Source organism: Lytechinus pictus, chromosome 8, assembly GCF_037042905.1.
Source record: "Lytechinus pictus isolate F3 Inbred chromosome 8, Lp3.0, whole genome shotgun sequence".
NCBI classification, from domain to species: Eukaryota; Metazoa; Echinodermata; class Echinoidea; order Temnopleuroida; family Toxopneustidae; genus Lytechinus; species Lytechinus pictus.
This window is the reverse complement of record NC_087252.1, coordinates 39,470,028-39,483,331: the sequence shown is the minus strand read 5'-3', so window position 1 is coordinate 39,483,331 and position 13,304 is coordinate 39,470,028. Positions and strand designations below refer to the sequence as shown.

Genomic DNA, 13,304 nt, shown 5'->3' with positions numbered 1-13,304 from the left:
TGGATTTTTCTCTTTTTATTCAAATCAACTTTTTGTTGGGGTGGACTTGTCCTTTAAGGATGTTTTGACAAACAACATACTGAATGCTTTAGAATCTCCTTCTATTTCATTCTATTTTGGTATTGACAAAATCACGTCACGCCTCATCATTCCCGGGTGAACTTTGTGATGTGACCCTTTTAATGAAGTACTAAGTATCCCACACGAGACAGAATATACACCGAGTGAGGAATTTGAAGATTCAGGTAATATAATTCTCAATTAATATCCTTGTATGATTGGATTGTGTTATTGTTATATACTTCGATATATATATTTTTCGTTATATTCATATAAACAGGAATGTGCTTCTTGTGTAATATTCATTGTTAAGAGAGCCTGAGAAGAAGGAGGAGGAAGCCGGAAACTTGCAGTAAATAGCAGTCTAGTCGGAAATGGGGGCCCGTGCTCCATCGATCGGAGAACATTTTATAAACCAAGTTCTCGTATTGCCTGAAGGGTCTAGTTACTCATGTCCCATGGGTTTCAAAATTGAGATTTTGGAGCCATCAAGGGATTTTAAAGATAATTGTTTTTTCTTCCTTTTTTCTCAATAGTGTAAAATCGAAATGATTACGCCCATTTTTAATAGTATTATAATAAATTATTGCAATAAACAACAACATTGCTGATGTTTCATTGAGCGCACGCACCGTCCAAAGAGGCCCGCGGCGCTAGCCCAGCAACAGTTCATTTGGATACATATGGAAAAACTGCTACACAATGTAAACGAAGTCAACTTAGAGATTTCAAGTTACTTCAAATACAAGAGGGTATATAATTTACAAAAACGTACAGTTTTGCATCACCCACTGGGGTTCCTTCCTACATCATGGCAGGGACTGGTGCTTGCCTGCTTGTTGCTTCGTTCACCGACAGTTTAAAGAACAAGTCCACCCCAACAAAAACTTGATTTGAATAAAAAGAGAAAAATTCAACAAGCATAACACTGAAAATTTCATCAAAATCGGATGTAAAATAAGAAAGTTATGACATTCTAAAGTTTCGCTTAATTTCACAAAACAGTTATATGCTTATCTCGGTTGGTATGCAAATGAGGGAACTGATGACATCACTCACTCACTATTTCTTATGTATTTTATTATATAAAATATGAAATATTTTGATTTTCTCGTCATTGTCATGTGAAATGAAGTTTCATTCCTCCCTGAACACGTGGAATTCCATTATTTTAACATTTTGTGCTTCAGGCAAGGAGGTACTAATCATCAAATTCGTAAAAATTGAAATATTGTATAATTTAAAAAATAAAAAAACAAAAGAAATAGTGAGTGAGTGACATCATCGACTCTCTCATTTGGATGTAACTGGCTCGTTCATATAACTATTTTGTTAAAAATAAGCGAAACGTTGAAATGTCATAACTTTCTTATTTTACATCCGATTTTGATGAAATTTTCAGCATTGTGCTTGCCTGATTTTTCTCTATTGATACAAATCAACATTTTTCTGAGGTGGACTTGACCTTAAAGGGGCAATCGGTTTCTTCACAGTCCGAGTGATAGTTAGTGAAACAAGTGAGATAATTGTGCCATTTTTTTTTAAGAATATGCATCGTTATAAATTTGTTTCTATAAATAGCAGCAATTGATTAACATTATCAGAATTCAGAATGAAATAGGATATATTAACGATAATATTGATATGTTTCGCCGCAGTATACATTGTAGGTGTCCAATTTTTCTTCAATAGAGGGAAAATGATATGTCAAAATGCAAAAGTTCATATTGCACTGAAAATATGACCAATCAGCAACTTCCATGTCGCAGAATGATCAATGGAAACTATAACAAAGCGATCGATGATATCAATTTCAAGATAACGCAATATTTTGATTGGTGACACGACATACATGTATGCTCGACTAAGATATAGGGTTGGGGTTGAAATAGGGTTTTATGTTAGACTTTTACCTCGGTCGCATTTGCTATACGGCGGCCGTAAGGCGAGTCGAAAACGGCCGTTTTAACATTTTTTTTGTACCAGCTACATAATAGGTGGTTTGAAATAAAATCAATCAAGGGCTGTTTTCGACTCGCCGTACGGCCGCCGGAGAGCAAATGTGACCGAGGTATTCGGGTTAGAATTTAATAGGATAGGGTATGGCGTTAAAAATCAAGGGTTGAGTTGGTCATTCCATTAATGTGTGGAATTTACAGCGGAGCAACTGCAATAGAACCCTTCGATCGCTTATGCTGGTGTGACTTAAACCTTAATGCATGAACTGCAGTAGTAGAAATGTGTATTATTTATGGCATGTTAGATGGTTATGACGGCAAAAATGCGTTTCTAAGCAACCTTAACAGTTATGAAACCCATGGAAAAAAGGTTACAAGGTTAAAAGGAGACATATTGCTCTGCAGGTTACACGTGATAATGTTCTGGCACACAGCAAAAACTGTGGTGTTAACCGGTGTACATAGAGGACCACACCAGTTATTTTACACCGGTGTTGAATTGGTGGTGTTAGTTTTACACCTATAGGTGTCATTACAACACCTTTGGTTGTTACATTTACACGCTTTGGTGTTATTTTTAATCTCTAGGGTGTAATTTTAACACCTCGGGGTGTGGTCCTCTATCAACACCAACTGGTGTCAGTTTTAACACCGCAGTTTTTACAGTGCACATTTAAAGACTAACCCAAGGGAGCCTGTCGATTGGTGTCTCTTATTTGTATGTTGACCCCTAAGTAAATTTAGAACGTTCTTTTCAGGTTGACTACCCCTCCAAGTTATGACTGACGTGGTTGTAAATGGAAACCATTATCGAGTTTCCGCGCCGCCACGCTCAACGAAAGAACACAGCAAGTTGCATTAAAAATACAGGTCATTCGACACAAAAGCCTCATCTACAAAGTAAGGTTCCACCGGATGCTACTCGTTCTCATCATGAAACCTACTAGAGCTTTTCCAGCCTTACCCACCCACCCCACGGGCCCACCCCATGACGCCAATGAATGGATATCCAAGGCCGGGATCCAAGACCCCCACTCCTCAACCATCTAGACCAGGGGTTCTCAAACTTTTTCTTTGAAGGGCCAGATGAGACTCCAAAGAAAACTGAAAGGTCCAGGGTGAAGTGGATACTTAGAAAAAAATGTGCGCGAAGCGCAAAGACCCTTGCGGTCGGGGTCCTAGATGCTCTCTTGTGCAATCTGGCCCTATTTTGGGAGCATTTAATCCAACAAATTTACAACAGTTTCATATGGAACGCAGGCAAAATTAGAAAACCTTTCAAAATACAGCGAGAGTCAATATTAATGAAAAAAAATTGTAGTACTTTGTTAAAATGAATCTAGATTGTACCTATACATACTTGGTATTGGGGAGACAGATAATGTCTTGAAGTATCAATATTTTTTGTAGTCAAAGTAGATTGAATAATAGAGCATGTCTGTCGTAGACTCTAACAAGGATGTCAGTCTCGTAGTCCCTTTCAATATGGGAAAAGTGTCAACAACAAGTTGCTTGAACCTTGGCACAAAAGGTGTAATTGCCAGACGAAGGCACTGGTGCAAATGTTCACTGGTCAAGCAAGGGCCGCAGAAGCGGCGGGGGGGGGGGGGGCTTCAGCCCTCCACTTTTTTTCCAAAACCATGTACAAAAACGTAAAAATTACCATATGACTGTGATTTTTTGCATGGCCAGCCCCCCCCCCCCCCCACGTTGAAAACCGTTCCACGGCCCCTGTCAAGGTACTTCGGTATGAGTTAGTTCTTTACAATGTTCATTGTGGAAAATGCACTTTCGCACCTATATGTAGATCCAAACATGGTGAGAACAGCGCTGGTCATCTAATAAGAAATTAGATCGAACAGACAGAAAAGACTCCACTAAACTTTGTTTAAAAGTCAAATTTATTTGACTGCCATTACTTTTATTACGGTTAGGTCTACATGGATACACAATGTAATCATATTGAGCTATGTTTCATATTGTGACTTAAAAGTGATTAAAAACCCAACAGAGTCTCGCGGGCCGGATTGAAGCCCCCCCCCCCCCCGCCGCTTCTGCGGCCCTTGCTTGACCAGTGAACATTTGTACCAGTGCCTTCGTCTGGCAATTACACCTTTTGTGCCAAGGTTCAAGCAACTTGTTGTTGACTTTTCCCATATTGAAAGAGACTAGGAGACTGACATCCTTGTTAGAGTCTACGACAGACATGCTCTATTATTCAATCTACTTTGACTGCAAAAATATTGATACTTCAAGACATTATCTGTCTCCCCAACACCAGGTATGTATAGGTACAATCTAGATTCCTTTTAACAAAGTACTACAATTTTGTTATCATTAATATTGACTGTCGCTGTATTTTGAAAGTTTTTCTAATTTTGCCTGCGTTCCATATGAAACTGTTATAAATTTGTTGGATTAAATGCTCCCAAAATAGGGCCAGATTGCACGAGAGAGCATCTAGGACCCCGACCGCAAGGGTCTTTGCGCTTCGCCCACATTTTTTTCTGTAAGTATCCACTTCACCCTGGACCTTTCAGGTTTATTTGGAGTCTCATCTGGCCCTTCAAAGAAAAGTTTGAGAACCCCTGTCCTGATCTAGACCCACTCTGCCTGCCCAACCCACCCAACAAGCTCGGCCTAATCCTCAACATACATCCTGAACAGGAACTGCGATCAGGTTGGTATGCAATCCCCCTCGTCATGTTACCCGTCGTCCATTTGTTATAAGGCCCCTCAGCGGTAGCCTGCAGGCACAGACCCTGATTGAAAATTTGATCAACAAGTGTGTCTCCGTGCAAAGACTAACACATACAAAACTTGCTGTTTCAGGGCCTTTAGTACACAAGGCATTAGTACCGGATGCACATGCAGACCCTTACCTCGAGTGAAGGGTTTGCACAGCAGACTACCTCAGCGGTACCGTATTCAATAGCTCGACTCATCGCAAAGCAGTCATTCATCGGTGACTCCGTACCACTGATCAGCAGTGCTCCGTACCTGGATCTTTACCTCATGCACCAATCAACGCCCTTCATACGCTTCAGTAGCTCGACCCCCACCTACTTTCTACAACATTCCAGCGAGCTGTCGAAATTATGGCGAACCGCACACACATACCGACACGGAATTTAACTACAAAGTCGGAGATGTTTTGAATTCGGTCATAAAGAGAAAATGTGTCAATATTAGGTCAACGACCAAGAATAGCGTGCCTTTATAGCTATCCAGCTTGTGAGAAAAGATACTAAATATAGAGTAAATTAGAATTTGTCTCCCAAGAGCGAATACTGTGAATGTGTCTTTCAATTATCCAATTACAAGGGTGAAATAATTAGTTTAATTGTAATATGCTGTGTGCAACTGAAACCTGTCTACACGAAAATATTAGCAAAGCCGACTTGAAAATTGATGGTTATATTCTAACAGTAAAAACATATTCGGTTTTAAGATTCGAAATTGATGAAATAATTCGAAGTAATTTTTGGCTTTAAAGTTATTTTCTTGAAAAAAGGGTCAGTAACTTCACTGATATGAATGTTCTCAATAAAATTTATTATACAATTCCATCGATACTTGATTACTCTTGTTCAGTTTGGGGGAACTGTTCCATAGGAATTGTTTGGTAAGAGTACAAAAGAGACAAGCTAGAATAGTGGAAAAGTGTTCCGATTATAGTGACAATGGTAATGATATTATTACAAGATTAAAATGGCAGGTTTTAGGAAAAAAAACCTCAATTATCTCCTTGCATGTATTGAGTGTAATTATTGTATCCATGGATATAATCTGGTACGTTTATGTAATTCAATTGATATGGTTTCTGATAAACATTCTATGAATACAAAATATGCCTATTCATTAAATGTTGTTATACGAAAATGAAATATTGAATTTTTAAAAAATAGTCTACGATATGCAAAAAGAGTGCATGGAACAACTTACAGTCGCATCTACAAAATTTGATAGTTTTCAAAAGAATTACAAGAAAACACATTTCTCTTTATAATGCCATATCTCTCCATCCTACACGTTTCAATGCTAGTTCATAGTTTCGATTCGGTATTTCTCACTCAGTGTACATGCATTTTGGTGTCTCTAATATTTAGTTAATAAAACCTATATCACTCACTATTTTTCTATGACTATTACATCTGATTTTAAGTTATTTTATGCATTTTCTATTATGTTGTTTAATATTTTTTATGTCATGCCAACAGGACCATAATATGCAAAAAAACAAGTGGGGATATGACATCATCAAGTTGCTGATTGAATATTCATGAAGACATGCCCAGAACTTTGTTCAAATTCTCAGCGTTTTGTTTGTCTGATTTTTCTCTTATTCTCAGCCCGGATCATCCCTTTAATCAGAGCAGAAAAGTATAAAAAAGAAGGTTGATGAAGGTTAGATGAAAATCCGTCAAAGAATAAACGAAGTTATGATTCATTTTTAAATGCTGATTATGTGACGTTACAGAAGAACAGCTTCTTCAACCGTTGTGTGCTATTTATTTCACAAATCCCCTTTTCTTAAAAAAAATTAAAAATAAGGGGGGGGGGGTAGTTGTGCGGTGGATAATATCAACAGATAATGATAATAAAAATTGATATCTATATAACGTTTTACACCAAAGATTCAAACGCTGTAAATCACAGGAAATAGTCCATTCATTCAGAGTATGCGAGTCTATTCGTTTATGTACAAGTTAAATGATTACATTTCAGTAACAAAACCATGCGCCTGCGCACTTAAGTTTTTCAGATCAATTCATGAATAATTCGTGTACCACTGCCGCTGCGCTAGCAGGTACGTACAAAATATATGTGGCCGGTACAGGTTACCCTTTTAGTAACTGTAACGCAATTTTATTTCATTCTAGCATCAGGGAATCAACATACAAAACGGCCTCAATTACTTATTATTTTTTTGATATCTATTACTATTATTATTATTAACATTATCATCATTATTATCATTATCAATATTTTTCGTTATGCAGTATGACAAATTCAACGAGACAAGACGGGGGCGGCTCTGGAGGTCAACGATGTCGACGGTCCCGAGGATTTAAACGATGGTTAATCTTACCCGGTCTGTTCATGGCGTCTTTTCTAGAACTAGGATCAGCAAGAACACTTTCGCTTTTTCTCGATGACTTCACATTTCAGTTTGATGTCAGCACTTCATACATCGGTGCGATTTACGGTCTTGCCACTGGAATGCCGTACTTCTTGGGTATGGTATTAATTCAACGGTTAAGGTCTTGTTAAAGATAATGAAATATACTGAAAAATAATAAAATTCTGTTTAATTCGATATCATTGAGATTCCAAAGTATTTATCGATGGGAATTATATGCCTACCTGGTTATCGTGAACATAGTTGATAGGCTTCTTCTTTATCGTCTTCTTCTTCTCCTTCTTCTTCTTATTCTCCTTCTTCTTCTCGGGTCACAACACAAATCCTGTCCAGTGGGGGGTATATGATCTGGCTTTGGGGTTGCAGATCCTTGGAAGTGTATGGCTCTGGTCAGAAGGGGCAGGCCTAAAGGTGATGCATCGTCTGGTCCTCCCCACAGTCGCAGGTAGTGTGTCTCCGTCCTTACTTTAGCCCATTCTCTGCATAAGGACGTTACTTTGTCCTGTTTCCTCAAGTAGACGATTAAGACATAGCCAGGTTGACTATTCCTCACTTTAACCTGGGGGCAGTGATCCACTAGGTCCACAGGAGAGTTTTTGCGTCACAGATTGGAGGTGGTTGGACCAAAGGGCAATCCTTTGACAACGTGTTAAGTCGAGTTGAAGAAACTGCGTCGAGATCTGAGTCTCTTTTGGACAGGTTCATACTTGTAGAGTGGACATGGTGGATCAAGAGGGTTATCTTATTGCTTGTTTCCCCACCCGTGGTGATACCTCTCTTCTGATGTATGATTGGGCAATATACAGGAGGTAAAGAACATTGACTCTTGACTGGGTCAATCTTTGCAGCATGAGATGACATACACCAGAAGGGAACTGCGTACTCAAAAGTGGAGTAGCAGCGAACAAAAGCTGTGGTATGATAGTTATGGCATCTGTTTTCAATGTTGTGTTGACTAGCTTCTTTAGAATGCTATTCCTTGCTCCACCGTTTCGTTTGTCTTGGCAACTTGTTATTTGTACGAAAAGTACATGTAGATTGATTTGCTGGTGTGTTTCGAACATTTTTCATACTATCGGACCCTCAGTTGCCATTTTGCATCTCTGTTCTTAAGACGCTGTGTTTTCCTTTTCTGGATTTGCGCGGAGATAGTTTGCAGCGTAGTAAAGAGTCCATCCTGGCAGAACATCACTATGTGCTTTTCTACCTCTTTAGATGACTGCTTCTGTGAGGCACTGCAGATGTCATTACACTCTAAAAAAAGGGTTTACCCAATATTGGGTAAAATGGGAACATGCATGTTGGTTGGGTAAAAGAAAATACCCAGCAAACATGCATGTTCCATTTCTACCAAATATCAAATTGGGTAAAAATTTACTCAGTGTTTTTAAGTGTATCATACGGGTGGTTTATAGTACTTGGGTGGATTGGTTGGCCGTTCGTGTAGATGTTAAAAAGAAGGGGGTCAACGACACCTCCTTGTGGAATACCATTTTTAGGCCTCCGCCATCTGCTGCTAGAACCATTGAGATGCACAAAGACCGCCGGTTTGAGAGAATGTTCTCGACCAGCTGCGTGAACTTGACGTACTTGGTCATCTCCAAGACTTTCTTCATAAGTGTCAGCAGCTGACTACAGGACTTTCCCAGTCTGAATCCTGCTTGTTGCAGCATAAAGGAACCCATCCATAAAGAGAGAAATGTGGTCGAGTAGGAGGAGCTTTTCAAAGAGGTTATATGTGTGACAGAGCAGAGAACTCTTTGGGCTGGCTGGGTCTTTGCCTAGTTTATGGAAGGCGACTACCTTCGATTTCCTTTCATTCGCTTTTCCTCCCTTTCCTATCACTTTTCTTCTTTTTCTCCGCTCTCTCTCCTCCCTTTCTTTTGCCATTCCCCTCCTTTTTTTTTTTTTTTTTTTTTTTTTTTTTTTTTGGGGGGGGGGGGTGTTTTCCTGTTGGCAAACAGCGGGTTTCCGTGGAAGCCCCGAAAATCCCTGGCTACTGAATTGTATGACCCATGCATAAAATATTGCTGAAAGGAAATAAAACGTTGGTATAATTCATATTTATCTTAAACTTCATATTTTTCATGTACATGTATATCGTTTCATTTAAAAAAATGTCTTCTTTCTGCTGCTGATGTTCCTCTCCTCCCACTTCCCATTCTTCAGCATTTATCACTGTGCCTCTGCTGCGGTATTTCTCGGTCCGACAGCTTACTATGCTTGGTGGTATATTCGTATCAGGAGGACTGATTGCTGCCTCGTTCACCACGTCAGCGCCACAGATAACTGCTGCTTTGATTCTGTCTGGTAAGCTCCTTGTCCCGAGACACTGCAAAATCAGGACAGTGCTACGGTCATACCATTTTCCTGACATATTTTCTCTACAACATTGTTTTGCCTGTAATGTTTATTTTATTTTCAATGGTATGCTGTCCTGATATTGCAGTTTCTCGGGACGTTAGCCCAATAACGTCACCAATCACATTCATGGTATTCTCTTTGTTCTTTTCCGTTTATGTTTTGTGATATTCTACGTGATTTAATGTTTGTTACGAAATAGCCTCACCTTTGGGTAAGAAAAGAAGAAAAAAAAATGTAAATCGTATTATATACATTTTCTGCTTCTTCACTCCCCCCCAGGTTTCGGATGGACCTTCATATTTTTGCCAACTAGCTCGAGCCCTGCAGAATACTTTCCTGATCTGTTTGAGATTGTGACTGGAGTCGCATTTTCAGGTGCTAGTGTCGGAGTGATGGTGATGCCTTGGCTCTTTGATACGATCAATGCATTTTATGGATGGAGAGGCGGTCTTCTGATGTTGGGTGCCTTGAATTCCCAATATATTTTAATCGGTTCCCTTCTAAAACCTACCAAAGGGAGACGTACAAGAAAGAATGCCCACGCAACCCATGACGGTGGCAAATCTCAAATACACAATAGCCTTGATGTTGAAGCAGATCAAGTTGGTGTAGACATTAAACGCGGATGCGATCAATCTCAAACAGGGACGTGCAGCGTTTTAGAAGGATCAACCATGTCACTACCGTCTAATACCGATCAAAGTGAAAATGAGGCCGAAAAAGTTTGTACTTGTCATGGCGATGTCGCGAAATTTCCACTTGACGCAAACGTCAGTAAGGAACTAAAATTCGACAGTCATTTGATTGCAGATTATGGCGGTAATAATGGATTTGTTAACGTGAGCTATGAAGCAGATCCGCTTCATGAAGTACACACAAGGAAAATGTCACATCAAGGTCGTAGTCCAGAATCGAAACGGCACAGTGTGATAAAGGAGAAATACGTAAAGCCGTCAACATACCTTTCTAATTGCGATGAATATGAGGTTGAACCAATCCCTGCAGAGCATGAAAATGTACAGTCAGCAACAACAAACCCCAACCATGTCAACCATGTCAACAGAAAGAGGGTATACACAGCAGATGCTGAATTGGTCGAAATCCATATAACCGATACTAAGTCCAGCGACAAGGTCGGACGCGAAGTCGCCGACAACACTTGCTCTTTCAGGGCATTATCTTCAGTTGCACGGTTTTTCAAAGGACATCCCAAAATGATCATAATTTGTTTCCAGGTGTACCTTTTCGCCTTTACCTACGCTGCCTGGGTCCTCTTTACCATCCCTAACGCTCTAGCAAAAGGCCTCTCTGACACGAGGGCCGCCCAGCTCTCAATCGCAGGTGGAGTCGCGAACTTCATCGGTCGATTCTCTTGTGGCTTTATCACCTCTAAAGAACGGGCGAGTACTGAAATTTGGTACATGATCGCGAATGTCATTTCATCGATAGCATTTTTCGCGAATTATGTGGCCGATTCCTTCTGGTTCCTGACAGTCCTCTCCGTTGTCTTTGGCTTTTCCATCGGTTTCAAGTCACCTGCACACTTCACTCTCGTCATGAAAGCAGTTGGGAAGGAACACTTCAAGACGGGAGTAGGAATTATATTTCTAATTGGCGGCTCTGTCTTCCCTTTCGTTGGATTAATATCAGGTTTGTTTACTCTCTCTGTACATGTACTTCTTTTTCATAAATTTCAATTCAGAAATCATTTTCTAATAAATCTCTTTAGCGAAGAATAACCCTCTGATATATCCAGGGGGCTCCCCGTTATTTAAACCTTCGAATAATAACCTGGCAAAAAAACCCATAAAATACCAGTCTCAGTGATCCTTAATTCACCTTCAATAATTGTCTTATCAATTTTTTCTGTATATCTCTGTTTGCGTGTCATGTTATTTTCAGTAGGCCTAATTACGTATTCCGTCAATGATTTCATACTTCTCTATTCTCTATCAACAAAGGTGCAATCTATGATCGGACTCAATCCTATGACATCACATTTTGCATCATGGGGGCTCTGGATATCTTTGCCGCAATTCTCATTTGCATCCCTATAGCCTGGAACAGATTCGGCAGAAGAGCTAGAGCCTGACTCTTCGGATTGATAACAGGGCCTCTTTTAGGATATCCGTTTCGTGTAAAGGTCAATAGGGACAAATCAGAAAAGCATAATGCTGAAAATTTCATCAAAATCAGATGTAAAATAGGAAAGTTATGACATTTTAAAGTTTCGTTTATTTTCTACAAAATATAAATGCACAATTTAGTCAGATGCAAATGAGAGAATCGATGATGTCCCTCACTCACTATTTCTTTTGTTTTTTCATTGTTTGAATTATACAACATTTCATTTGTTTACAGATTTGACAGTAGGGACCAACTTGACTGAACCATAACATGATAAATAATGGTAATCCACATATTCAAGGAGGAATAAAACTTTGTTTCACATGACAATGAGGAGAAAATTACAATATTTCATATAAAAGAATACAAAATAAATATTGAGTCGAGTGAGTGATGTCATCAGTTCCCTCATTTGCATACCGACCGGGATGTGTATATAACTATTTCGTGAAATTGAGCAAAACTTTAAAATGTCATAACTTTCCGATTTTACATTCAATATTGATGAAATTGTCAGTGTTGCTCTTGATGAATATTTCTCTTTTTATTCAAATAAACTTTTCGTTGGGGTGGACTTGTACTTTAAGGACTTATAATAATACATTTATATAGCGCTTCATACTTTGTGTTTCTAAGCTATTTACATTGTAATTATTATTACCCTAGTCATAGACGTAACCCCACATGTAAAGTGAACCGCGCGTCTCCACTTCACTCCTTGGGAGTATCCTGGTCTGGCAACCCTTTTTGGTGCACACATGCCAATCTAGTCACACTGACTTTCACACCATCCCGCGTACCCATTTAACACATGGGTGGAGAGTGACAAACGTGGAAAAGTGGCTTGCCAAAGGACATTAACGCCGGGTGGGATTCGAACCCTCCACCCTCTGTTTAGAAGTCCAGTAACTAACCTCTAGGCCTACACTACGACTACGAAACCTCCTTAAAACATACATGCCTAACGCGGATGGATTGAAAAGGGGATTCGTGCGCCAATGGTGTACGTGTGTGTGCGGGGTTGGGTAGGGGTAAGGATGGTTTTGTCCTACAGTGTAATGGATGATCGCGGTAATCCTGGTGATATATCACATGTCTGAAAGCCCTACCGACGCTTTGCTCGGATTCGAATCCACTACTCAATATCAATTCATAAACTATATTTGTCAGGGGACCGCTTTAGCAGGTGTTGCAGGGATCGTAACGAAGACGGCAAACGGCTTCATCGGGTAAGCCCCCGAGGTGAAAAACACGTCTTTCGCTGATCATATGTGACGTGTTAAAAACCCATAAGCCAGGCGCCATGTTTACGCTATCCAATGTGGCGTAGGCGGGCGCACAAAGTTACAACTTTGCCAGGGTGATTGAAAAAAAAAAAAAAGGTTTGAGAATAAATAATGCAAGGTGTTTTGGAGTAGTGGTGTAGGTTCTTGCTGTAGCTTTTTTTTATATTGCCTCAAATTACAGTTTACAAGGAATTTAATATTTTACATGTTTTCTCCTCTTATTATTTCTCTTAAAATATCTTTCAACTCGATTGGATTCTTCTTTAAATTGATACATTTTAAGTATCTTTACGGAAAATATACGCATAGTTTGAACACTTTTGTTATTTCTTAGTTAAAGATACCGCCTATTGAACAACCTGCGCT

The 13,304-nt window shown here is 39.5% G+C and overlaps 1 protein-coding gene across 1 annotated transcript; it reads left to right on the top strand.

Annotated features, from left to right (window-relative positions):
* The first annotated feature begins 4,254 nt into the window (after positions 1-4,254).
* On the top strand, positions 4,255-13,063 carry LOC135154939 (uncharacterized). The gene is made up of 5 exons (XM_064103186.1): positions 4,255-4,299; positions 7,022-7,257; positions 9,331-9,471; positions 9,805-11,175; positions 11,487-13,063. Exons 2-5 carry the CDS (start codon positions 7,023-7,025, stop codon positions 11,615-11,617), a joined length of 1,878 nt encoding a protein of 625 aa, XP_063959256.1. The 5' UTR covers positions 4,255-4,299; position 7,022; the 3' UTR covers positions 11,618-13,063.
* Positions 13,064-13,304: the final 241 nt, after the last annotated feature.